Source organism: Trachypithecus francoisi, unplaced genomic scaffold (assembly GCF_009764315.1).
Source record: "Trachypithecus francoisi isolate TF-2019V2 unplaced genomic scaffold, Tfra_2.0 Lachesis_group1, whole genome shotgun sequence".
In the NCBI taxonomy this organism is placed as follows: Eukaryota; Metazoa; Chordata; class Mammalia; order Primates; family Cercopithecidae; genus Trachypithecus; species Trachypithecus francoisi.
The window spans coordinates 140037137-140062109 of NW_022681454.1; the positions used below are offsets into that span (position 1 = coordinate 140037137).

The window sequence follows — 24973 nt, forward strand, 5'->3', positions numbered from 1 at the left end:
AGGATTCATATATTCAACTAATTAACATCTTCACTTAGTGGTTTAGTAGACATCTCAAATATAATATAAGCCAAATGAAGTTCATCTCTCCTAAACCTGCTTCTTTGGCAGTCTTCACCATCTTGCTTATTGGTCACTCCATCTTCCAAAATGCTCAGATGAAAAACCTTGGAGTCATTCTTGACCTCTCTTTTCTCTCACCCTCCTTATTCAATCTAACAAATATTAAGACTGCTACCTTTAAACTATATTCGGAATCATAACACTTCTCTCCACCTCCACTGTTAATAGCCCTGGTCCAAGCCACAACCGACTATATCTCCTAGATTACTCCAATAGTGATTTAACTAATCTCCCTGCTTCTACTGTAATCCTCCATGCCTTCCTTAAGTCTCCTCTCAGAAAGAGATCTAGAATATTCTTTGTGAGCTTTTTTAACTTTTTATACCTATCACCTATTTTCAACAATTATCATGGGCAATTGTTTCTCAGTGAAACCCACAACCCTACTCCTACTACATCATTCTGGAGCAAATCTATAATATTTTATCTGTGAGTATTTCAGTATGTATCTCCAGATGATAAGGATTCTTTTAAAACATAATCACAATGCCATTATTAAACCTTTAAAAATTCCTTTATATTATCAAATATCCATCCAGGGTTCACTTTTCCTCAAGTGTCTCATGTTAATTTTTGTGTGGTTTTAAATTGAGATTCAAATAAGATCTATACATTTTGATGGTTAAGGTTTTTTATTTTTTTGAGATAGGGTCTCACTCTATCACTCAGGATACAGAATACTGGTGTGAACATGGCTCACTGCAGCCTCAACCTCCTGGGCTCAAGGGATACTCTTGTGTCAGCAACCCTTGTAGCTGAGACAACAGGTGTGCACCACCACACCTGGCTACTTTTAAAATTTTTTTTTTTTTTTTTTTTTGAGACGGAGTCTTGCTCTCTCGCCCAGGCTGGAGTGCAGTGGCCGGATCTCAGCTCACTGCAAGCTCTGCCTCCTGGGTTTATGCCATTCTCTTGCCTCAGCCTCCCGAGTAGCTGGGACTACAGGCACCCACCATCTCGCCCAGCTAATTTTTTTTTTTTTTTGTATTTTTTAGTAGAGATGGGGTTTCACCATGTTAGCCAGGATGGTCTCGATCTCCTGACCTCATGATCCACCCATCTCGGCCTCCCAAAGTGCTGGGATTACAGGCTTGAGCCACCGCGCCCGGCCTTTTTAAATTTTTTAAAATGGAAATGGAGCCCCACTATTGCCCCGGCTAGTCTCAAACTGCTGGGCTCAAGCAATATTCCCACCTCACTTGAGGCCAGGAGTTCGAGACCAGCCTGGTCAACATGGTAAAACCCCAACTCTATTAAAAATACAAAAGTTAGCCAGGCATGGTGACATGCATCTGGAATCACAGCTACTTGGGAGCTGAGGCAAGAGAACTGCTTGAACCCAGGAGGCAGAAATTCCAGTGAGTCAAATGATCCATGCCAGTGCACTTTAGTCTAGGCAAGAGAGTGAGACTGTCTCAAAAAAAAAAAAAATCAATAGGAATATTTCCTTTTTGTGTGGTATGAACCAAAGTACTATATTACACAAGTAAGTTTGCTTCATTTCATTTCATATTTTAGAGATTTCTTCTTTTTCCTTGTGTTCTATAATTACGTAAAATATTTTCATGGTCCTAAAATCAAACATGCAAAACAAGAAATTTTCAAAGAAAGTCGTATGTTTTTCTTCCCTTATGTGTATCCTTTTTAGGGCTTATTCTTTCATTTAAAAAAATAAGCAAATACGTGTGTGTGTGTGTGTGTGTGTGTGTATGTGTGTATTTCCACCCCCATGCCTTTGGAGATAAAAGATAGCTTCTTATAAATATCAATAGAGCTTCTTTTCCTACCATACTTTTTAAAATTAATAGTATATTCTGAAGATCGCTCTCTCTTTTTTTTTTTAAGGGACACAATTGTGTAAGTTTGCTTTATCAGCCATTCCCCTACTCATGGAAACTTCATTTACTTACAGTAGTCTTTGGTTACTACAAAGACTGTTATCATAAGAAGACTTGCACACATATAGTATATGTGTTTTCATATTTTTATCAGTATATTTTAGGATAGATTCCCTCAGGTAACATTGCTGGATCACATGGTAAATGTATGTAATTTTATTACTGCCAGATTCACCTCTATATGAGTTATATCATTTTACATTCCCATCAGCAATGTATGAGAATGCCTGTTTCTCCACAGCCTCAGCAACAAAGCATGTGGTCAAACTTTGAAGTTTTTGTCTGATACATGAGAAATACATTTAAGCATAATTTTAATTTACATTTATTTTATTAAAAGTGATGTGTATCTCTTCACATGGCATGTGGCCATCTCTTTGTAAACTGTTCTAGCCCATTTTTCTATGGAGTTGCTGGCCTTTGGCCAATCTATTTTCAGGAGTTCTTTATATAGCAGGCATATCGAACTCCTTTCTTTCCTATGACTAACCTGCAAATATTTTTTCCTAACTTGTAATTTATCTTCTATTTTTCTTCTTTCCTCCCATACCAATTATTTTTATATAATAAAACTTTTCCATTTTTTTCCTTATTTTATCTGGATTTTAAGTAATAGCAAGGTTTCCTCACTTCTAGATTAAAATTAATTCATCTAGGTTTTCTAGTACTTGTACAGTTTTATTTCATTTAAATTTAAATTAACTTAAACACATTTAATTTTTCCAATTAAATTGTATATTGAACACAGGTTTAACTCCACGAAAAAAACTACCTGGTGGCACTGTAGTTGTGATTGCATTAAATTTCCAAAAAAAAAAAAAATAACTTATGAAATAATTGACTTTTATAATATTGCAGACTGATAATTTTAAAACATCAAGTCAAATCATGCCATCTCTCTGCTTAAAACCCTCCAATGTCTCTCTACCTCACTTGAAGTACAAGCCAAGGTGTTTGCAATACCCCATGCTATTTGACTTCTGTTCCTAATAGCCTTCCCTTGAAATCACTCCAGCCACATCAGCCACAGCAGTTGCTGGTTCTTCGGTGGGACTACTCTTTCCCCCAAATGTTTGCAGGGTCCTTTGGAGCTTTGCTCAAATGTCACCACTCTTAACAAGCATTTCTTGATCGTACTACTTAAAACTGTAATTACTATCACTCCTTTCCCTGAATTACTTTTCCTCATAGCACTTTATACCAACTAGCACACTATATGTTTTACTTATCATGCATCTTTGGATCATATTGAATGTAAATTCCATGTCCCCACAGAGAATTCAATTGCCAACCAACAACTGTATTTTTTTAATTTAAAAAACAACTTAGTATTCTAACAAACTTTGTTTAGAACAACTCTATCTGAAGCAGATCTTGTAAGTATTATCACTACCTAAATTGCCCTTCCTTATAATATCAAGTCTCAGGTTACTAATCTAGTTAAGATGAAATATTTAGCATCAGAGAGATGGAGGCTCACAGAGGTTCACAATGCTTGAATTTAAATCCTAGTCTCCTTGCTTCTTCAGTTCTGGCTTTTGCCAGCAGTCTAAGATGCCTTCAATATTTAAGTCTCTCAAAGCAAGTTTCTTTTTATACCATCCCTCCAAAGTCTTTAGTGAAATCCACTATACACTGAGAAATTCATAACCTAGTCGAGCTACAGCTGTGTCAATAAGATGCCTAACTTTTCTCCACCTAGTTTCTCACCCGTAATTTTATGTGGGGAGAGGGTTTGCTTAATGTACTCAAACGTGGTAATGCAGAAGAATCAACTGGGGTCTACTAACAACACAGATTCCTGTGCCCTATCCCAATTAAAATTTTAATTAATAGATCTGGTAACAACTCAAAAAAGTCACCTCAATTTTAGGAGTTTCATTGAGAAAAACTAGCTTAAAGTCTATTAGATAATAGCAAGAATGCAATCCACAGGAAAAAAAAAATTGGTTTCTGTTATGGACTGAATTTTTTCCTCCCTCCCCCTACCAAAAAATGAAGCCCTAAGCCTCAATGGGCATTTGAAGATAGAACCTTTAAGGAGGTAACTGAGGTTAAATCAGGTCATAAAGGTGGGGCCTAATCCAATTGAACCACTGTTCTTATAAAAAGAGAAACCTGAGATCCTTCTCTCTCCTCTCATGCAGAGGAGGGGCCATGTGAAAACATAGCAAGAAGACAGCCATCTGCAATTTAGTAAGAGAGCACTCACCAGAAACCAACTCTACTGGCATCTTGATCTTGGACTTCCAGCCTCCAGAACAGTTAGAAGGTAAATTTCTGCTGTTTAAGCCACCCAGTCTATGGTATTTTGTTATGGCAGCCCGAGCAGACTGAGATAATTACTCTCTAGATTATTTTTCATAAAGAATCTGTCATAGCAATTCCAGTTGACAGAGGGCCCATGTTGGAATTTTTATTACACAGAATTCAAATAGATATATAAATAATCCTTACTTTTTAATCTTATTTAATAAATACTAGAACTAAAACCTTTATTTCTAGCAACCATGATTTATTAATAACTTGTTTCCCATTTACATCTAGTTAGTTAAGAGCAAGAATTAACGTGTAGTAGGCCTCACAGGCTGCACAGGCCACTGTCTATGCATAGTCATGAATCCATTTGCCTCTTAAAACATAATCCTGGCTGGGCACAGTGGCTCACACCTGTAATCCCAACACTTTGGGAGGCTGATGCAGGCGGATCACCTGAGGCCAGAAGTTCCAAGGCCAACCTGGCTAACTTCAAGACCAGCCTGTTGAAACCCCATCTCCACTAAAAATACAAAAATTAGCCAGGCATGGTGGTGCATGCCTGTAATCCCAGCTACTTGGGAGGCTGAGGGAGAAGAATTTATTGAACTCAGAAGGTGGAGGTTGCAGTGAACCAAGATCATGCCACTTCATTCCAGCCTGGGCAACAGAGCGAGACTCTGTCTCAAAAATAAATAAATAAATAACATGATCCTGGAAGTTTTAATCTCTTAGTTTCTAAATATTATGGAGTTTGGGGTTTGTTTTGGTGGGGAAGATCAAACAGGGCAGACTAAAGTCACCTAATTGAAAGTACAGGCCACTCATGGCCAGGGTTGGTTTTTTAAGGGGTGTTTTGTTTTAAACTTTTTAATTTTGAAATCATTATAGATTCACAGGAAGTTGCAAAGATAATACAGAGAAATCCTCTGTACTCTTCACTCAGTTACACCTCAACATTACCTCTTATATAACTATAGCATAGTATCAAAATCAGGAAATTGATATCGATACAAAGTATGTATAGTTCCATGCCATTTTACTACATGTGTGGAGTCATGCAACAGTCGCAATCAAGGTACACAACTATTCTATCACCACAAGGATTACCCTCATGCTACCCCTTTATTAAAAGTTCTACTCATCCCTCTGCCTCTTCTATCTATACCTAGCCCTTGGCAACCACTAATCTGTTCATCTCTAAAATTTCCTCATGTTGAGAATGTCATACAAATGGAATCACATAGTGAGTTTTGAGATTAGTTTTTTTCACTTGGCATAATGCCCTTGAAATCCATCCAAGTTGTGTCCATCAATAGTTTCTTTTTATTGCTAAGTAATATTCCACAGTAAAAATGTACCAGTTTGTTTAGCCATTCAACCTACTGATGACCACAGTTTGTTTAGCCATTCACCTACTGATGACCATTTTGAATGTTTTTGGTTGTTGGCTATTGCAATAATGCTGCTTTGGACATTTGCGTATATGTATTTGTGTGAACATAAATTTTCATTTTTCTGGAATAAATACCCAGTAGTTCAACAGTTTGATCATATGATAGCTGCATGTTTAATTTTTAAGAAACTGTCAAACAATTCTCCAGAGTGATTACATCATTTTGCATTTCCACTTGCAATGTATGAGAAATCAGTCTGTCTGCATCTCTGCCAGCATTAATGTTGTCACCATTTTTTATTTTAGCAGTTCTCTCATAAGTGTGTAATAATATCTCATGGTCTTAATTTGCATTTCCCTATTAGCTAGTAATGTTGAACAACTTTTCATTTGTTTGCCATCTATATATCCTCTTCATTGAAATGTATCTTGAAGTCTTTTGCCCATTTTTAATTGGATTGACTTTTTTACTGTTGATTTTAATTTTTTATTGCGGTAAAATATAACTCAAAATTTACCATTCTGAAGTGTACAGTTCAGTGGCATTAAGTCCATTCACACTGTTGTGCAATCATCACCACTATCCATTTACAGAACTTTTCATCCTTTGAAACAGAAACTCTGTACCTATTAAACAATAACGCCCCATTTATTTTCTCTCTAGGCCCTAGAAACCTCTAATTTGACTATTCCAAGCAGCTCATATGAAGTGGATATTTATCTACATGTGAGCACTATCTCTGATTTTCCAAATTCTCACAAGGTAAAACCTGGCAGTCATCAAATCTTATAGTCTTGGGTGCCATCATCTTGGTTATATTAATTACCAACCTGAGTGGGTAGAGAGGAGTCTCCTGTCAGTTTCTACTTTGACCTTCTTCTCTTCGTATAGTAGCCCATCCCAGCCATATTAGCTTCCAGAAAAGGGACCAGCCCATGTTTTCTTTTTAGATTCATCTCAGAGTTAACTTTAAGGGTTCCTCAAGTGACCCATGTACTTTCCACTGGTCTTTTCCCCATCCTTCCAGGGTCTCTTTTACCAGTCCCTTGACAAGTATAGTGAGTCCACCCCCATTCAGCTGTACACATGGCCATCTTCAGGGTCAGCAGCACTTGATAGGGACCTTCTCAGCTTGGATGGAGCTTGTCTTCTTTCCAAGTCTTAATCAGCACCTAGTTGCCAGGTTGGAAGCAGTGAACTGCTAACTCAAGAGGCGGAGTTTGAGTCAGAAGTCCTTTTAACCTAAGGGATTACAGGGTGGAGGATAATGCCTGTATATAATTTCTTAAGAATTGATCCTTGGTTTCCATAGTAGGAATATCCATAGCTCTGCCTGAATACAGGAGCCCATATAATAAATCGTAGGGAGACAATCTCAAGTCTTTTCTTGGGACTGTCCTAATCCTAAGGAGTGCTATTGGGAGACATTTGGTCCAAGGCATTTTAGTTTATTAGTTTGGTGAAATGCTTTTTGAGAGTTTGATTCATTCTTTCTACCTTTTCAGATGAAGGGGGATGCCAAGGGGTGTAATAATCCCATCTAATTTGTAAACCTTCCATAATTCCCCTTAACACCCTGGAGGTAAAGTGGCTGCCATTGTCTGAATCAATGTTTTTCACCAGGCCAAATCTAGGTAAAGTCTGTTATAATATATTTTATATTAAATATATATAATATATATATATTATAAAGTTATAATATTATTATTATTTTTTTTTTTTTTTTTTTTTTTTTTTTTTTTTTGAGACGGAGTCTCGCTCTGTCGCCCAGGCTGGAGTGCAGTGGCCGGATCTCAGCTCACTGCAAGCTCCGCCTCCTGGGTTTACGCCATTCTCCTGCCTCAGCCTCCCGAGTAGCTGGGACTACAGGCGCCCGCCATCTCGCCCGGCTAATTTTTTGTATATTTTAGTAGAGACGGGGTTTCACCGTGTTAGCCAGGATGGTCTCGATCTCCTGACCTCGTGATCCGCCCGTCTCGGCCTCCCAAAGTGCTGGGATTACAGGCTTGAGCCACCGCGCCCGGCCTATAATATTATTTTGACCACATTCCTGGGGGTGGCTGTCAGAAGGGGAAAGGCTTCCACCCAGCTGGAAAGGTGATCCACGATTACCAGTAAATAAATACTTCAGTCTTCCTACTTTGGGTATTTATGTGAAATCTACTTGAATGCTCTGAAGTGGTCTTAGTCCAGGAGGTCTTCCTCCTGTGAACTGTTTTCTAATCACCTCTTTGTTTATCCTTTGACAAGTTACACAACTTCCACATACTTGTTTAACGAGGGTATAAATCCCTATACACCCATAATTCTTAAGTATTGCATCATGCAGACTCTGGGGTCCCCAATGACTCCCTTTGGGGAGTAATACAGACATCAGTTCTCTCATCGGGGGTTTACTTATCATTTCTCTCCCATCAGGAAGTACCCATTTCCCATCTTCACTTTGAGTGACCTCTATCCTGTCTAATTCTTCCTTCTCCTCTCTGGTAAACTGAGACCTTAATACTACCTTAGGGATGTCTGGTATCAGACTAAATAGTCTATAATTTCTTCCCCCAGGGAGGCTTGCCTAGCAGCTTCATCTGCAAACCTGTTTCCTACAGCTTCTCTAGTGTTCTCTTTCTGATGATCCTTTACATGAACTATGGCTACCTCTGCTGGAAGCAGGAGACTTTCTAAAACCTGTTTCACCAGTTCCTCATGTACCAATTATTTTCTCCTGCTATTTATTAGGCCCCGCTCTGTCCAGATTTTTCCAAGTGTGTACCACCCCATAGGCACATTTAGAATCAGTATATATAGTCCCTTCTTGGCCTTCAAGGAGCTTTAGGGGTCAAGAGCGTGTAATTCACAGGTTTGGGCTGACCAGCCATTAGGTAATCTACCTTTCTCATATAATGAGTGCTTATTTCCATCAAAGACAGCATAACCATTATGTCCCTTGCCATCTATCACTCCGGATGACCCATCCACAAACAGTCTAATCCCATCACGTAGTGGAGCTTCCCTAAGGTCTGGTCTAACTTTGGCTTGGTATTCTATGATATCTAAGCAGTTACAGTCTGATGTCTCTTTGTTCTTGTCTCCTTTCCATAGGAAACTGGCTGGATTAAGGTAAGTAACAGGTGTTACCAAACAATCTTTTTCTAGTAATACGGCTTCATATTTTAGAATCTGAGAATCCAACAACCATCTCCCAGCTTTCTGATTTAATATATTCCTGACCTGGTGTAGGGTGTTTACTATTAGGGCCCCACCAAAGGGTAGCTTTCAACTCTCCTCTACCGCCTGGGCTACTGCTTGCACACATTCAGATCACCCCTGAGAGACAGGATTGAGAAGCTTGGAGACAAAATCAACAGGTTGCCTCTTCACTCCCCAGGTTTGAGTGAGCACCCCAAGGGCCATGCCCCAGTCTACTGTTACAAACAGATGGAATGGTTTCTCTAAAGATGGGAGGGCCAGGACCAGGGCTTTAGCTCTTGCACTGCCTGAATTTCCTCTGGGGGCCATTGCAAGGGATCAGGCTACTCTTCTAGTAACTTCAGATACAGAATTTTGTCTTTTAAGCATATGAGTCAATCCATAACCTAAATAGCCAGTTAAACCTAAAAGTTTTTGGAGTCTTCTCTTTGTCTTAGGCAAAGGCAAACCCACTATTCCCAATATTCTCTCTGGGTTTAATATCCACTTCCCTTCACTAATCAGGTGTCCTAAATATTTAACTTCTTTTTCTACAAACTGCAATTTGTTCTTAGAGACTCACAATCCCCTTTCTCAAAGAAAATACGGCAGGATTTTGGTGGTGTCTGATACCTCGGCCTTCCTTTTGCCAGAAATTAAAAGTTCATCCACATATTCTAACAACTGGGCCCTGGAAAGTTGGAATTCCTCCAAGGACTAAGATTTGACAAAATAAGTTTAGGGCTTCTGTGAAATCTTGTAGCAGAACAGTCCAGTGATACTGTTGTTTTCTCATTTCTTTTTTGCCTATGAACATCCAATTACTCCAGCACCATTTGTTGAAAACACTATCCTTCCTCCATTGAATGGCTTTTGAATCTCTGTCAAAAATCAGTTGGGTATATTTGTGTAGGTCTAGGTTATTGTTGTCCATTTCACTGATCTATGTGTCCATCTCTCTGCCATCACCATACTGTCTTAATTACCCTGGCATATAATGAGTATTATATTTGATTAGTGCTATCATTTGGCTGTGTCCCCACCCAAATCTCATCTTGAATTGTAGTGCCCATAATCCCCACGTATTGAGGGAAGAAACAGGTGGAAATAATTGAATCATGGGAGCAGGTTCTCCCATCCTGTTCTCATGATATAAGTTCTCACAACATCTGGTGATTTCATAACAGGCTTCCCCCTTTAGCTCAGCTCTCATTCTTCTCCTTCCTGCTGCCATGTGAAGAAGGACATGTTTGCTTCCCCTTCCACCATGAGTGTAAGTTTCCTGAGGCCTGCCAGCCATGCTGAACTGTGAGTCAATTAAACCTTTCCTTTATAAATTACCCAGTCTCAGATACGTCTTTATTAGCAGCATAAGAACAAAGTAGGCCGGGCGCGGTGGCTCAAGCCTGTAATCCCAGCACTTTGGGAGGCCGAGACGGGCGGATCACGAGGTCAGGAGATCGAGACCCTCCTGGCTAATACAGTGAAACCCCGTCTCTACTAAAAATACAAAAACTAGCCGGGCGAGGTGGCGGGCGCCTGTAGTCTCAGCTACTCGGGAGGCTGAGGCAGGAGAATGGCGTAAACCCGGGAGGCGGAGCTTGCAGTGAGCTGAGATCCGGCCACTGCACTCCAGCCTGGGCGACAGAGCGAGACTCCGCCTCAAAAAAAAAAAAAAAAAAAAAAAAAAAAAAAAAAAAAAGAACAAAGTAACACAGGTAAAATGATCCCTCTCACTTAATTCCTCCTTTTCAGAATTGTTGTAGCTACTCTGATTTGTTTTTCCAAATACATTTTAGAATAATCTTGCCTGTGCACGAAGAAGAAAAAAAAAACCTTGCTGGAGTTTTAATAGGAATTGTATTAAACCTGCATATCGATTTAGAGATCATTAACATCTACACTACAGTGAGTCTTCCAATCCTTGCACATGGTCATTTATTTAGATCTTTGATTTCTTTTTTTTTTTTTTTTTTTGTTGAGACGGAATCTCGCTCTGTCGCCCAGGCTGGAGTGTAGTGGCCGGATCTCAGCTCACTGCAAGCTCCGCCTCCCGGGTTTACGCCATTCTCTCGCCTCAGCCTCCCGAGTAGCTGGGACTACAGGCGCCCGCCATCTCGCCCGGCTAATTTTTTGTATTTTTTTTTTTAGTAGAGACGGGGTTTCACGGTGTTAGCCAGGATGGTCTCGATCTCCTGACCTCGTGATCCGCCCGTCTCGGCCTCCCAAAGTGCTGGGATTACAGGCTTGAGCCACCGCGCCCGGCCAGATCTTTGATTTCTGTCATCAGTGTTTGGTTGTTTTCAGCATGAGTCCTGTAAATACACTGTCAGATTTACACCTAGTTTTTATTTTGAGCAATTATCAATGCTATATTTTTAATTTTGGTTTCCATGTGTTCATTGCTAGTACATAAAAGTACAATTGATTTTTGTCTATTCTCTTATGTTCTGAAACCCTGCTGAGTTTTTTAGTTCTAGAAATTATTGTGTAGATTCCTTAGGACTTCTTTTTAACCATGTTTTTCATTTCATTTTTTAAAAGTTCATTCGTTCAAAAAATTGTTAGATTAAGCTGGGCACGGTGGCTCACGCCTGTAATCCCAGCACTTTGGGATGCTGAGGTGGGAAGACCATTTGTGGTCAGGAGTTCAAGACCAGCCTGGCCAACATGGTGAAACCCCATCTCTACTAAAAATACAAAAATTAGCCAGGTGTGGTGGTGAGTGCCTGTAATCCCAGCTACTCAGGAGGCTGAGGCAGGAGAATCACTTGAACCTCACATAACTGCACTCCAGCCTGGGCAACAGAGTGAGACTCCATCTCACACTCACACACACACACACATACCCCCAAAATTGTTAGATTGTTTAGTGTTCTAACTGCTAGATATAGAGGTAACTAAGAAAATTACGGGGTTTGTTTTTGGACCTCACAAAGCTTAGATTCTAGAGGACAGAAAAAGGCTGTAAACATATAATAAATGAGGAGAATGGTAGGAAAAGACACAAGAGCAACTTTATGGAGGGCCTTAAAGTCAACAGTAGCCATTTGAATTTTAAGATGATAAGCACTGGAAGATTTAAAATAGGGTAGTGAGGCTGCTCTGCCTATGAAGTAGCCAATGGTATATTTTTAATTTTTAATTTTCTTTTATTCATTTACTTAATAAACTTGCTTTCACTTTGCACTGTGAAAAAAATTAAATGAAATAGGGTCATGAGATTAGCTTGGTGTCCATTTTAAGTCATTAAAACAAAAACTATATCAAAGTGGTTGGTATGTTTCTTTCCTGTCTTATTTTCTTTACAACTTAAAAAACGCATATGAACATAAATTTCATAAAGTCAGGGATTATTTGTAATTACTTCATATGATGGTGTATTAATCACAGTCCTCTCTATACAATCAGTTTGCTTTTGATTCTATTAAGGTGGTATAATATAAATTTCCTAGGAGAAAAGTAACCTCACAATAATGTTATTGCAGTTGACCAACTCTAACCACTGCTTTTGGAACTGCCTTTTCTCTTTGCATATCACAAATATAAACACACACACTTTTCATCTAATAGTATGATGGAAATAATAGAGACTCTAGAGTCAGACGTGATTTTTTTTTAACCTCCTTTGGCTTCAGTATCTTATCTATAAAATGCAGCTATTAACATCTACTTCCGAAACCCTGTTTTGAGAACTAAGGGTAAAGTATAATATATTGAGTTCCAGGAACACAGAGGTTGCTCAGTAAACAATCACTCCCTATCCTGTGCTTTATCTCTTTCATCCCCATCACTCAGCTCCCATTCTCAGATCTAACATATTTGTAAAACCATGTAATTAGCAATTGAGGCCTTAGACTAAAACTTTATACAAAATTTTAATGCCCATTATGATAGCACCCACTAATCCAATGATTAGTGGCATGACTCACTGCAAAAAACAATCTTCCACAGACTTCTGAAAATATTTTAAAATGTTAAAAAGGACCATGGTATTATTACAGAATTTTTAGTTATGCTATAAAATAAATTTAAAGTTGGCCACTTTCAACTGAAATCTTATAAAAGAGAGTATTATACACATTTTTTTAACTAGTGGCAAAAAGTTTTGACTATCTTGGTATAAAAACCTAATATTTCATTTCATACATCTATCATTCAAGAGGTATTTTTAAAATACAGTCATGGTGCTTTTGGAAGTCTAATATTATAATATTATGTAATTTATATGAATTAATAGCATTATGTTCTCTTAGACATCTTATTTTGTAATATTCAATTTTTCAAGACCTAGTATTAACAGAAAGAAGAAAATGTTACAGACAGTTCAAAGTAATGTCAAGTTTTAAATTTACCAATATTTTTTTCTTGTCTACTTTGGAATAATCACTTCACTGGTACCATTCAGCTATCTTCATTCATCCTGTCAGTTTCCTAGCACAAAGACGAATTCCAAATTTCCTCCACTCCACCTCAAATCCACACTCCTTCTTAATACTTAATTCCTTCTTAATAGTTTATTTTCTATATTATTTTTGTCTTCCACTGTGGCATTATTCCCAGTAAAGACAACTATCTCTGTACCTGTACCTTCACCTCCTGCCTATTGGAAAAAGGAAAGTTCCAAAATCATTCTTGTCTCTAGCATGATGGATAGATCAATTACCTCAATTCTCTTTTATCTTCGGTATCTTCCTACAACTCAACTTGGTCTTAAGTTCCCTTTTACTCAGCTCCTGTCTCCTCTAAACCGCTCTTCGTAAGACTACCATAATCAATGTGTTAAATATGTTAGTATAATCGTGTTTGTAACTTGGTATAAAAAAAAAAAACACTCTAGCAAACTGAAGTAACAGATTTTTGTTCATTTTTCTACGGGACATTTTAAATAACCTATTTTGTCTGTATTACAGGGCCTTAATGTCTAGTTTCACAACTATAATAACCAAGCCTGAAGGGCGCTATAGTTAGGCAATATTTTCCAATATAAACACCTCTGATTGAAGTTTAAACTCTTATTGTGAATCTCTGGAATTTGGCATGAAAGAGAACAAGCATGATTGCATCTGTTCTTCCGTATTGTAAACCATCTTCAATGTCAACATACACAATGAGTTTTGTGGTATTTCCACCTGGTTTTCTATTTTCAAAGTACTCTTTTGTATGACACAGGAATAAAAATACTTGAATTCTAATCTGCCATTTTCCTTACTCTCCTCACACTTTTTTGGACGGCTCATAATTTTCGATATGGTACAATGAATGGCTCACTAACTGGTTTTTTGCTAGAGGCCTGCTACTGATACTGATGGCCGCTAAATGCTAGGTATGCCGGCGGTACTGCTCTTACTTCAATACCGACATCGCACGATAAGGGCAGCGGCATTTAGGCGCGCAAGCGTAATTCTTAATTAATGAGCCAAGGCAAAGTCTTCTCAATCCGAGTTTTGAGTTTTCCTTACTTTTCCCCCAAATGCTCTTTTCCTCGGATTTCACATAAATAGCACTTTCTCGAGTTTTCACGAGTAACCTGACGCAGGCGGAACCGACGGAGACTAGCCGGCGAGAATCCTACGGTCGCAGCCATCTGCGCAGCGTCCGCCGGGGACGCTCCGTGCGGAAGACCGCCTGTGACTCGACACACTCTCCAGTGACGCGGCAGTCGCCGCACCTGCGCTGCGGGGCGGGAAGGAGGCTCCGAGTGCCGGGGGAAGGGAGTCTACGACTCCGGGCGGAAGCTGGGGAAGCAGGGAGGGAGAGAGGGAAGAAGGGAGGAAGAGACGGGCGGAGGGGCGGTCCTTGCCAGAGGGGCGGTCCTTTCTGGAGGTTCCTAGGTCCTTCACTTCCTGTTTGCCGGCACTTCAAAATCCGGGTCAAAGGGTGTCGCTTCGGTCTCTTTTACCCGGCTGATCCCAGCACCCTCCGTGACAGCGCCTCCTGACTCAGCCGGCGGCCGGCTTCTTCTCACGATCTGCTGAAGCCTGGACGCCCACACCTGACCCGGAACTCGGAGGCGCGCTTCCTCCACCCACCGGCTAGCAGCCCCGGGCCCTGAGCTCCCGCCGACGCCGCCGGGGGTCCCGACAGGCCTCTCCAAGCTGATGCTGAGAGGGATCGAGGGCCCGGGGCGGCGGCGGAGTACGGGCCTCTGGCGCCTTAGGCCAGCCGCAGGTGTCGGTTCTTACGTTCTCCAGGCTCGCCAGCTCTCGCCCCAGCTTGGATGGGTCTCCCTGTCCCATAAATGTGGCTGCTGAGGCGGCGGTGGCGGTGGCCCGTCACGCTGCTGCTGCGGCGCTCCAAGTTCACCTCCGCCCCGGGGCTCTCCTGCCCCACCTCGGGGCTGCCGCCACCCGCTCCTTATCCTCTGGCCCTGGCCTTGCTGTGTGGCGACAATGGACAAGATCCTGGAGGGCCTTGTGAGTTCTTCGCATCCCCTGCCCCTCAAGAGGGTGATTGTGCGGAAGGTGGTGGAATCGGCGGAGCATTGGCTAGACGAGGCGCAGTGCGAGGCCATGTTTGACCTGACGACCCGGCTCATCCTGGAGGGCCAGGACCCTTTCCAGCGGCAGGTGGGGCACCAGGTGCTGGAGGCCTACGCACGATACCACCGGCCAGAGTTCGAGTCCTTCTTCAACAAGACCTTCGTGTTGGGCCTCCTTCATCAGGGCTACCACTCTCTGGACAGGAAGGATGTAGCCATCCTGGACTACATTCACAACGGCCTGAAGCTGATTATGAGCTGTCCGTCGGTGCTGGATCTCTTCAGCCTCCTGCAGGTAGAGGTGTTACGGATGGTGTGTGAGAGACCGGAGCCGCAGCTCTGTGCCCGACTGAGCGACCTTCTGACCGACTTCGTGCAATGCATTCCCAAGGGGAAATTGTCCATCACGTTCTGTCAACAGCTGGTTCGAACGATAGGCCACTTCCAGTGCGTGTCCACCCAGGAGAGGGAGCTGCGGGAATATGTCTCCCAGGTGACAAAAGTGAGTAACTTGCTGCAGAACATCTGGAAGGCTGAGCCTACCACACTGCTGCCTTCTCTGCAGGAAGTGTTTGCAAGCATCTCTTCCACAGGTAAGGGTCATTATCTTTCAGAATATCTCATAAAAATTCAGTATGTGTCTCTCTTGAACACACACTTTCACACTGTTTTCCTACTGCCCTGAAAACATTCTTAAGGGAGAGCAAATCCTAATACCCTCATCCCAGATTTATTCACATTCACTACCTTATTCAGGACGTCACTTCGTACTTTAAAAACAGGCAGCGTTCCCATTTTAAAGGTTGAGAACGTCCAGGTCTAAGACCTTTGGCACTAAACAAGTTACTTAATTACCCAGCCTCTGCTCAAGTTATTTGGAATGCTTTGAGGATGACAGCTACTGCAGAAAGCTTCCATTCATTAGTGACTAATGGTAGCGTGACGTTTACCATAGTATTTATTGTTCGTGTCTCTCTCCCTTTGTAATGAATTTTCCCCCCATTTTTGTATTTCCTCATTTTTGAATTAATGGATTGTGCAGTTTGTTTTATTACTGGATTATCCCAGTTAACTATGAAGTTTTTAAATACTGACATTTTTTGTCTACAGTATCTAGTAGACAAAGGAGGGATACAGATAGAATGAGGGAAGGAAAAAGAGTACGAGGATTTAAATATTTGTTTTAGTGCCCATGAACTGCATTCTCAGAAAGCAGAGAAGGGTCACATGATACTTGCCTAGAAAATGCTTTCTCGCCCAAGAATTTTACCAGTACCTCTACCTTCCTTGTTCTGTCTTGGACCTTTCAGGTCTGAATAGATTCAAAACCATGTTCATTTCCGCTCTGCTTGGTGCAAGCATTCTCCTTCATTTATACCACCAGTAGGGACTGTCTGGCTGTTCAGATGGAACTTGTGAGGGACGTGTCCTCTTTTTATCTTAAGAACCAGAAGTAAAGATGGGGTTTTAACAAGCATTCTATGTTCTGATGAATTTAATATATTTATGAAAGAATTACAAACGATGTATTTGCAGTATCTGAGTTGGTTTTTCTTTTCTTATTATAATTTTACTTGTATTGCCTGTGTTGTCATAAGTGTTAGGTTCCTGCCAAATTTTTTCAACTGTAGCAGTAAAGGTACGTCTTGGATTTGCTTAATTTGTATCCAGTTTAAGCAAAGTCTCCCCAAAAGTCACCTTAATTTCTACTCTAAGAGATTTTTTAAAATCTTCCTTAGAGCAATGTAATGATGACTAGTTTTAAGTTATTCTGGAGGGTCTGAAGTGGGAGTTGAAATGATACTTAAGTGCCCCCGAAAGTCACCTTAATTTCTACTTTAAGAGATTTTTTTAAATCTTCCTTAGAGAGATGTAATGATCAATAAGTTTTAAGTTATTTTGGAGGGTCTGAAGTAGAAGTTGAAATGATACTTTATGTTTCTTCATATTTCCTTTCTGATTGTGATTTACAAGTTAATATTTTAGCACAACAATAAGTCGATAGATTATGAAAAATTAAAGTAACTTATGGACTAACCATAGCAATATATTTTAGTATTCTGTCTATAGTATGAGTGATCATTGCTGCTCACTCTTAATCTTTCATTCCTGTAATTTAACATTCCTTGTAAATTAGAGTCTACGCATGAGGGTGTAGCATAATAATCCTTCCTAATTAACACCTTCGCTGCAATTACTTTTGTTTTTTTTGGTAAAGTGTTGTTCTTTTTAAATACTTGAACGTACTTGCCATGTTCCCTTTTCTTTTTAATTGAAAAAACAGATGCATCATTTGAACCTTCTGTAGCATTGGCAAGCCTTGTGCAGCATATTCCTCTTCAGATGATTACAGTTCTCATCAGGAGCCTTACTACAGATCCAAATGTAAAAGATGCAAGTATGACCCAAGCCCTTTGCAGGTACTTCTTCATGACACTATTAATGGTAATTGTAGATTTGGGAAGAGGAAATACTTTGTATTTTGTGAGTAATGAAAAACTTATGAATGTTTAAAACTAAAATCATGGAATGACATATGTAGATATTCTCCAAATAGATTGGAATTGTTTACCTTATAGCGTTGACAGGCATCCCAATAATTCACAAATCTATTTTCAGTTCAACTTTAATTCCCAAAATATACACACACATACGCAGATGCTGATTGGATTATCAGTATACAGCATTTCACTAATTTTGTTGCTCATCATTGTTTCCTGCAACCTATTTTTCTTTTGCGTTTTTTTTTCTTAGTAAGTATATACTTTACTTTCTCTCTCAACCAGGCTCAATGTGTAATACACTGTTTGCCTTCGCCTGTTTGTATTTTTTTTCTTTCTCAGTTTTAAATCAGTTTCTCAGATTTGGCAAGATACAGAATTCTAATTTGATAGCCGTTTTCTCTTAGCATTTTAAAAATAATACTGTATTACCTTTGGGCATCTATTGTTGCCGGTGGGAAGTCACCTGTCAATCTGACTCATTCCTTTGTGAGTAGTCAGCTTTTCTGGAAACTTTTATGTTCTCTTTATCCCTAATGTTCTATAATTTTATTCTTACATTTCTAGGTATAATCTTAATATTATTTGCCCTTCTCAGCACTTTGGCACTTTTATTCAGTCATTCATTCATTTATTCAAACCACACTTATTGAGTACTTACCATGAATGCCAGGCAGTGTTCAAAATGTCCTCAAACAAACTGATAAAAATATCTGCCCTATAGGCTTACATTCTACTTGGGGAGGCAGACAGTAATTTAATAACACACTTCATTGATTCCAACATGTCTTCTAATTTCAAAGATGTTTAAATGTAGAAATGCCCAGTCATTCGTGTCCTAGTAAAATTGGCATGACTTTTCTTGTCTTGGTGGCACATAAGCTAATTATGCATCTTAAAATTGAATTTGTTTTAGATTTGATTAAATATAATAAGTAAAATAATTTAGTATGTTAGATAGTGATACGTGTTTGAAAAAAAGGCAGACAAAAAGAGGGATAGGAGTAGACAGGAAGGGGGACAGATTGTGGGGAAGTGGTTTGCAATTTTAAATAAGATGGATGAAGAAGTCTTCACTAAGGTAACCATGAAGTGAAGGCATGAAGGATGTGAAGAAGCAAGCCTGTGGATATCTGAGGGGAAGAATATCAATACTGTTTTATAGTTCACTAATTTTCTCTTCAAAGGTGCTCATCTGTAGAGCTTACTTACTGAGTTTCTTTATTTCAGTGACTATTTTTTTCTAATTGAGTTTTTTGTGTCTGCCTGTTCTTATTTAATACCTGCCTGTTTTTGTTTTTTAATTCTTTTCCTGTGTGTGTGTGTGTATATTAAGCACATTTAAATACAATATAAGGATTTGGACAAAAGGGTTTCTGTGCTCCTGTTATAAAATTATAATTATAAGGTAACGTATAAACTCAGGTATTCATATTGAGTTCTCAGCTGCATTTGTACTAACTTCACTCTCTATAACACAAACTCTAGGGACTTTGATTTTCTCCACCTTATCCTAACCCTTTTCACTTCATTGTTTAAAAAGGTCTTCCTCTTCTAGCATTTCTTCTTTCTTCTTGTGCTCTTAAACATAATTGAATCAATTTATCTGTAACTTTTACTTCCAGTTTCATAGTGTTCATTTCCTCTTTGACTTTCAGAAATTTGTGAAAGTGTTTTGTATGTAAGAGAAAACTCTTATGTAAATGTTTTTCCTGTTTTGTGACCTCTACCCCCATTGCTTTTAATTTATGATGATCCCCCTTGCTGTGTTTGATAATCTGTATTTTTATTCTCATCTCCTTGATATCTTTGTATTCATTGTTCTTGAAATTCTTATCTGACACCATACTGTTAGGAATTTCTTTCTGTATCTATTCTTTTTATTTTCTTCCTTCCCATTACTATCATCACTATCAATTCTGATCTGTATGTGGCTGACTTCCAAGTCTTTATGTAAAGTTCTCGTTGTTCATTTACTTTTAAGAAACTCTTACCTTTTTCATCTCTTCATAATGTAACTCCTTCTTTACCTTATTTAGCAGCAGCACACTTTTGTCAGTGTGACTGTAACAGCACTGAAGTGTCTTTCCCTTTGGGATGAATGTATTATAACTTGTATTTCCTCCTAGTAAAACAGATGCAGAGAATTATAGATTTTACAGCTGGAAGTGAAATTAGAAATTAGTTGGTCCATCACTTTCATTGCATAGGGTAATAGTAGCAGATTTTCTTTACACGACATAAACTATTTAATACTCACCACAGTCTTTTGAAATAGGTACTGTTATTGGCTCCATCTCATAGTTGAGGAAACTGAGAGGTTAAATTGTTTACCCAAGCTCATTCAGGTAATAATCAGTGAATCCGGTATTTGAACTTAAATCTGGCTCCCGGTTTTGAGATAGTCACCCATGAAGACACAAACCAAGGTAGTCAAGTTTCTCACTTAGGGTCACTCTCTTAGAGGCAGAACTTATCTTCATGGCCTGATATTGGTGTTTTTTTTTTTTCTCTTTTTTTACTTAAATTGACACTAATTCTAGATATCTGGTCACAAACCTATAAGCAATTTTTAACTCCATCCTTTCTTTCATTCCCTTTGATTAACATAATTAATAAGTCCATTGGATTATTTCTTTAGGACATTTCTTAAAATGACGCTTATTCTATCCCCGCTGTCCTGAAGAAATCAGGCTTTCCTCGTTGCACAGTTTTTTAGTTCGTCTTTTTGCTAGCAGTGACTTACTTTTCTTATCTTAATCATCTGGACTCCTGATTTTTCTCTTTCAATCAAGACATTGTAGTGACTTCCACTACCTACTAAGTTGAATTCATATTCCATTTCTTGGCATTCAGTCCTCTTAATGTTCAAGCCTCTTCAAAAACAGTTGTAGTACCCAATTTAGGAATTTTTTTTCAAGATGTATTTGGAAACTAGTTTTTACCTATTTGTTTCTATGGGGAGTTGTACCTAGTTTTTGTATTACATTTCCAGTATAGCCTGCGTGATCCTATTTACCCATAATCTACCTGAAGTAATTACTCTTATATAGAAAATGTAACTGAAAGGGATAGTGATATTTGTTTTTACCATCCTCCTCCCACCTTATACCTCCCTGTGCACTATACTTTCCCAGACATAGCAGTGATCATGTTTACAGTCATTTTCTATAATCCATAGAAATGCAAATGTAACATTAAAATATGAAATAGGCCAGGTATAAGTTAAATGATAGAGAATGGGATACATAAGTACCTTCTAAAAGAGAAAACTGATCATGAACTCCAGTTCTCTGTTGATACAAAGAAATTGGAATCCAGTCTTGTTTGATCTGATTTTTCAAAAGAAGCCTAAAATCCAGTTTTCTATGTGAAATTTCCCAGTGTTTAAAACATTGGGACAAATAAAAGGGAAGGCTGCCTATAGCCTGCAAGCTGCCATGTAAAAGTGGAAATTGGTGTTATTCTCCATAAATTACAATTAAACCAAGACGATTATGGTGTCTTTCATAATTTTGCCAGTTTTACTGTTATGGTTTTAAAGTTGCATGTATTTTTCTTTAGCTATATAAAGAAATGCTTTCATTTAGTTAATAAATTTGAGTTCCTACTCAGTGGCAGGCACTAAGTGCTGGGAATCCAAAGATACATGAGAGATTACTGCTGTCAAGCTCACAATCTAATGGAGGAGACAGGTCGTGGAGTACGTAAATAACAAGTATATAGTTAAATGTTATTTAAATAGTAAGATATTAAATCAGTATACTAGGGTTAAAAGAAAGTGTCCTTAGAATTCAAATTGATAATCACTGATACATGGTGGATAAGATTCCTATAGTTAACCATAAAAATAGTTTATCCTGCAGTGCCTACCTGTACCGGAGAAGAAACAGACATGCGCAAGTCCAACCGAATTGAAACAGAACAGACATGCGCAAGTCCAATCAAATTGAAACAGAACTGGAATATAATTAAAGTGTGGCAAAAAACATTGCATTCTGTACTGGCAGAGCTTAGTTGAAATGCCAGTACTATTATTTGATAATTGTGTGCTTGTTGACAAATTTCCTAACTTTTCTTCCCTTTTTAAGGACAGAAACCATACCTTACTGTTATATTCTCAGCACCAGACACAGTAATACACAAATCTTTATTTCATGAATGCTTTCTCACTTAGTCTGTTTGGGCTACTGTAAAAAAAATCTTAGATTGGGTTATTTATGAACAACAGAAATTTATTTCCCACAGTTCTGGAGGCTGGGAAATCCAAGGTCACCATGCCTGGCTAATTTTTGCATTTTTAGTAGAGATGGGGTTTCACCATGTTGGCCAGGCTGGTCTTGAACTTCTGACCTCAGGTGATCCAGCCGCTTTGGCCTTCCAGAGTGCTGAGATTACACGCGTGAGCCATGGCGCCCGGCCTTCAGTTGCTTTCTGAAAGAGTTGTACCAGTCTTCATCGTGGTAGAGATCTAACTTTAGGGAGTGTCTCTATCAGATCCCATATTACTTTTTTTTTTTCTTTCTTCATTAAATTGGTCAAGCAGATTTGGTGTCTGATGAGGGCCTTTTCCTTTAGATGCAGCTTTCTGTGTGTCCTTACATGGCAGAAAGAGCAGGGGTGCCCCCTTCAGCCTCTAATCCCAGTCACTAGTCACCTGACAAAGGCCCCACCTCTTAATACCAACACATTGGGGATTAGATTTTAACATATGAATTTTGGAAGGACACAAATATTCAGACCACAGCAGCTTCTGATCTGTATAACATCTGATACGAAGTTAGTTTATAGGTGGTCCGGAGATTGGCATACATGAAATAAGGTAAAGAATGGAAGCTTTTGAGATGTAAAGGCAGAAATGGAAAGGATGACAAAAAGGCTGACTGAGTAATGAAGGATAATGAAAAGCCATGGCCAAGTGGAATTTTCTATTCTCTGTGCTCTCACCCTCTCTCAGTACTCTCTTTAGACTGAGCTAAATGGAGTTCTGGCCTTGAGACCTGTATTCTGGTGAGCCCTGTCTGGTTCTTCTCTGACAGTGTGACTTCCCATGATGCAAAGAATCCACAGAGCCAAGATGTACTCACACATACCCTGCCTCTAGATTACATCTTTTTTATGTCCATATTTACATATATGTGTTCACATGATTTTCTTTTAAACTAAAATCGTTTTTTTAAAAAACTACACTAGTATTTTTTTTCCATCTTCAACAATTTCTCAGCTCTTTCCATTTTAGATTCCTTATGGATAGATTCATGTACATCTATCTTATTATTTCAAGCTCTATATAGCGTTCCATAGTATCAGTACCATAGTATCTTTAGCCATTTCCTTATTGACAATCATTTAGGTTGTTTGCAGTTTTTCTATACCATAAACAGTGCTACAGTGAATATCCTCCGTATACAAATGCAAGTGTGTCTCTGCTTTGCTACTCTGTATAAGTAGAATGGCCACAAAATTTTATGAGAATCACTCCAACAATAGTTGGAAGATGTGGAATAGCTGTCAAGGACTACGTTAATGACTTGTCACCATCATTGCTGGAAAGGCCAGAAAAACAAGAAAAGAAATAAAATTTGTGTAGAGAATAGAGGGAATATACACATAACTTGTAGTTAACCTGCATTTGGACTGGGACCACTCTTAATATCCAAATGGACATTTTAATCTTAAAAGCAAAAACCTTAATAAAAATAACATTCCAGCATTAATGTAGATAGTTGTATAACAAAACTGTTGTGAAAATAACCGTATTAATGAAGATGTCAGTCCTTTGGCTCGGCGCAGTGGCTCACGCCTGTAATCCTAACACTTTAGGAGGCTGAGGTGGGCAAATCACTTGAGGCCAGGATTTCAAGACCAGCTCAGGCAACCCCCTTGGCAAAACCCCAGCTCAGAAAATACAAAAATTAGCCAGTTGTGGTAATGCACACCTGTGTAGTCCTAGCTACTCAGATGGCTGAGGAGAGAGGGTCGCTTGAGCCTAGGAGACGAACTTTATAGTAAGCCGACAGAGTGAGACCGTGTCTCAAAAAGAAAAAAGATGTTAGTCCTTTTAACATAGTAGTTGTTATTTTAGTAATGTATTTATGTCCTTAGTATTTATATTTGCATTTTGTACAATCAAGGTATTTATTTATTGCCACATGTATTAACATTTGGTGGAAGAGAGGCATTCACAGTATTTCCAGTGTTATAGATTAATTCATTTAATCTTCACAACAGTGCTGTAAAATAAGCATGTTTATGTATAATTTACAGATGAGGAAACAGACACAGAGAGGTTAAATAAGCTGTGTAGGTATTTAGGGTCTCCTAGCTAATAAATGGCGAATTGAGATTTTTAAACCAGTCACTCTGGCTTCAAAAACTCATTTTTCCCCCTTCTATTTTCTTAGTATATAATCCCAAAAAGAGGACTACTAGGTCAAATTATATGAACATTTGCTTCAGTTGCTTTCTTTTTTTTTGGAGACAGAGTCTCGCTCTGTTGTCCAGGCTGGAGTGCAATGGCATGATCTCGGCTCACTGCAACCTCCGCCTCCCGGATTCAAGCCATTCTCCTGCCTCAGCCTCCCAAGTTGCTGGGATTACAGGCATGTGCCGCCATGCCTGGCTAAATTTTGTATTTTTAGTAGAGATGGAGTTTCACCATGTTGGCCAGGCTGGTCTTGAACTTCTGACCTCAGGTGATCCAGCCACCTTGGCCTCTCAGAGTGCTGAGATTACAGGCATGAGCCACCACGTCCATCCTTCGGTTGCTTTCTGAAAGAGTTGTATCAATCTTCATTGTGGTAGAGATCTAACTTTAGGGAGTGTCTCTGTCAGATCCCATATTACTTTCTTTTTTTTCCACTAAATTGGGTTGGTATTCAAGAAAAGCACTCGTTGGTGCAAAATGAGGCCTTTACAATATTTACAGACTTAGTGCTCTTTTATATATTTGAAGTTTCTTTTTGTTGTCTTCGTATAGTAGGATTTTGAAAAAGATAAAGATACCTCTTTCACAATTCAAAATATAGGCTTTTTAAACAGTACATTTCGTATTAGATTGTAGTCACCAGGAAGGAGGAATCTTGGTTCATATTCATATATCTTAGTTCAGATTACATTTTGGCTGCTCTTTTT

The 24973-nt window shown here is 39.0% G+C and overlaps 1 protein-coding gene across 1 annotated transcript in view; it reads left to right on the top strand.

Annotated features, from left to right (window-relative positions):
- Positions 1-14204: 14204 nt before the first annotated feature.
- USP38 (ubiquitin specific peptidase 38) overlaps positions 14205-24973 on the top strand; it is a 40457-nt gene continuing 29688 nt past the window's right edge. Inside the window, exons 1-2 of the mRNA XM_033215355.1 lie at positions 14205-15931; positions 17623-17758. Of these exons, the coding sequence (XP_033071246.1) occupies positions 15250-15931; positions 17623-17758 (818 nt within the window). The 5' untranslated portion in view covers positions 14205-15249. The remainder of the gene's footprint in view (positions 15932-17622; positions 17759-24973) is intronic.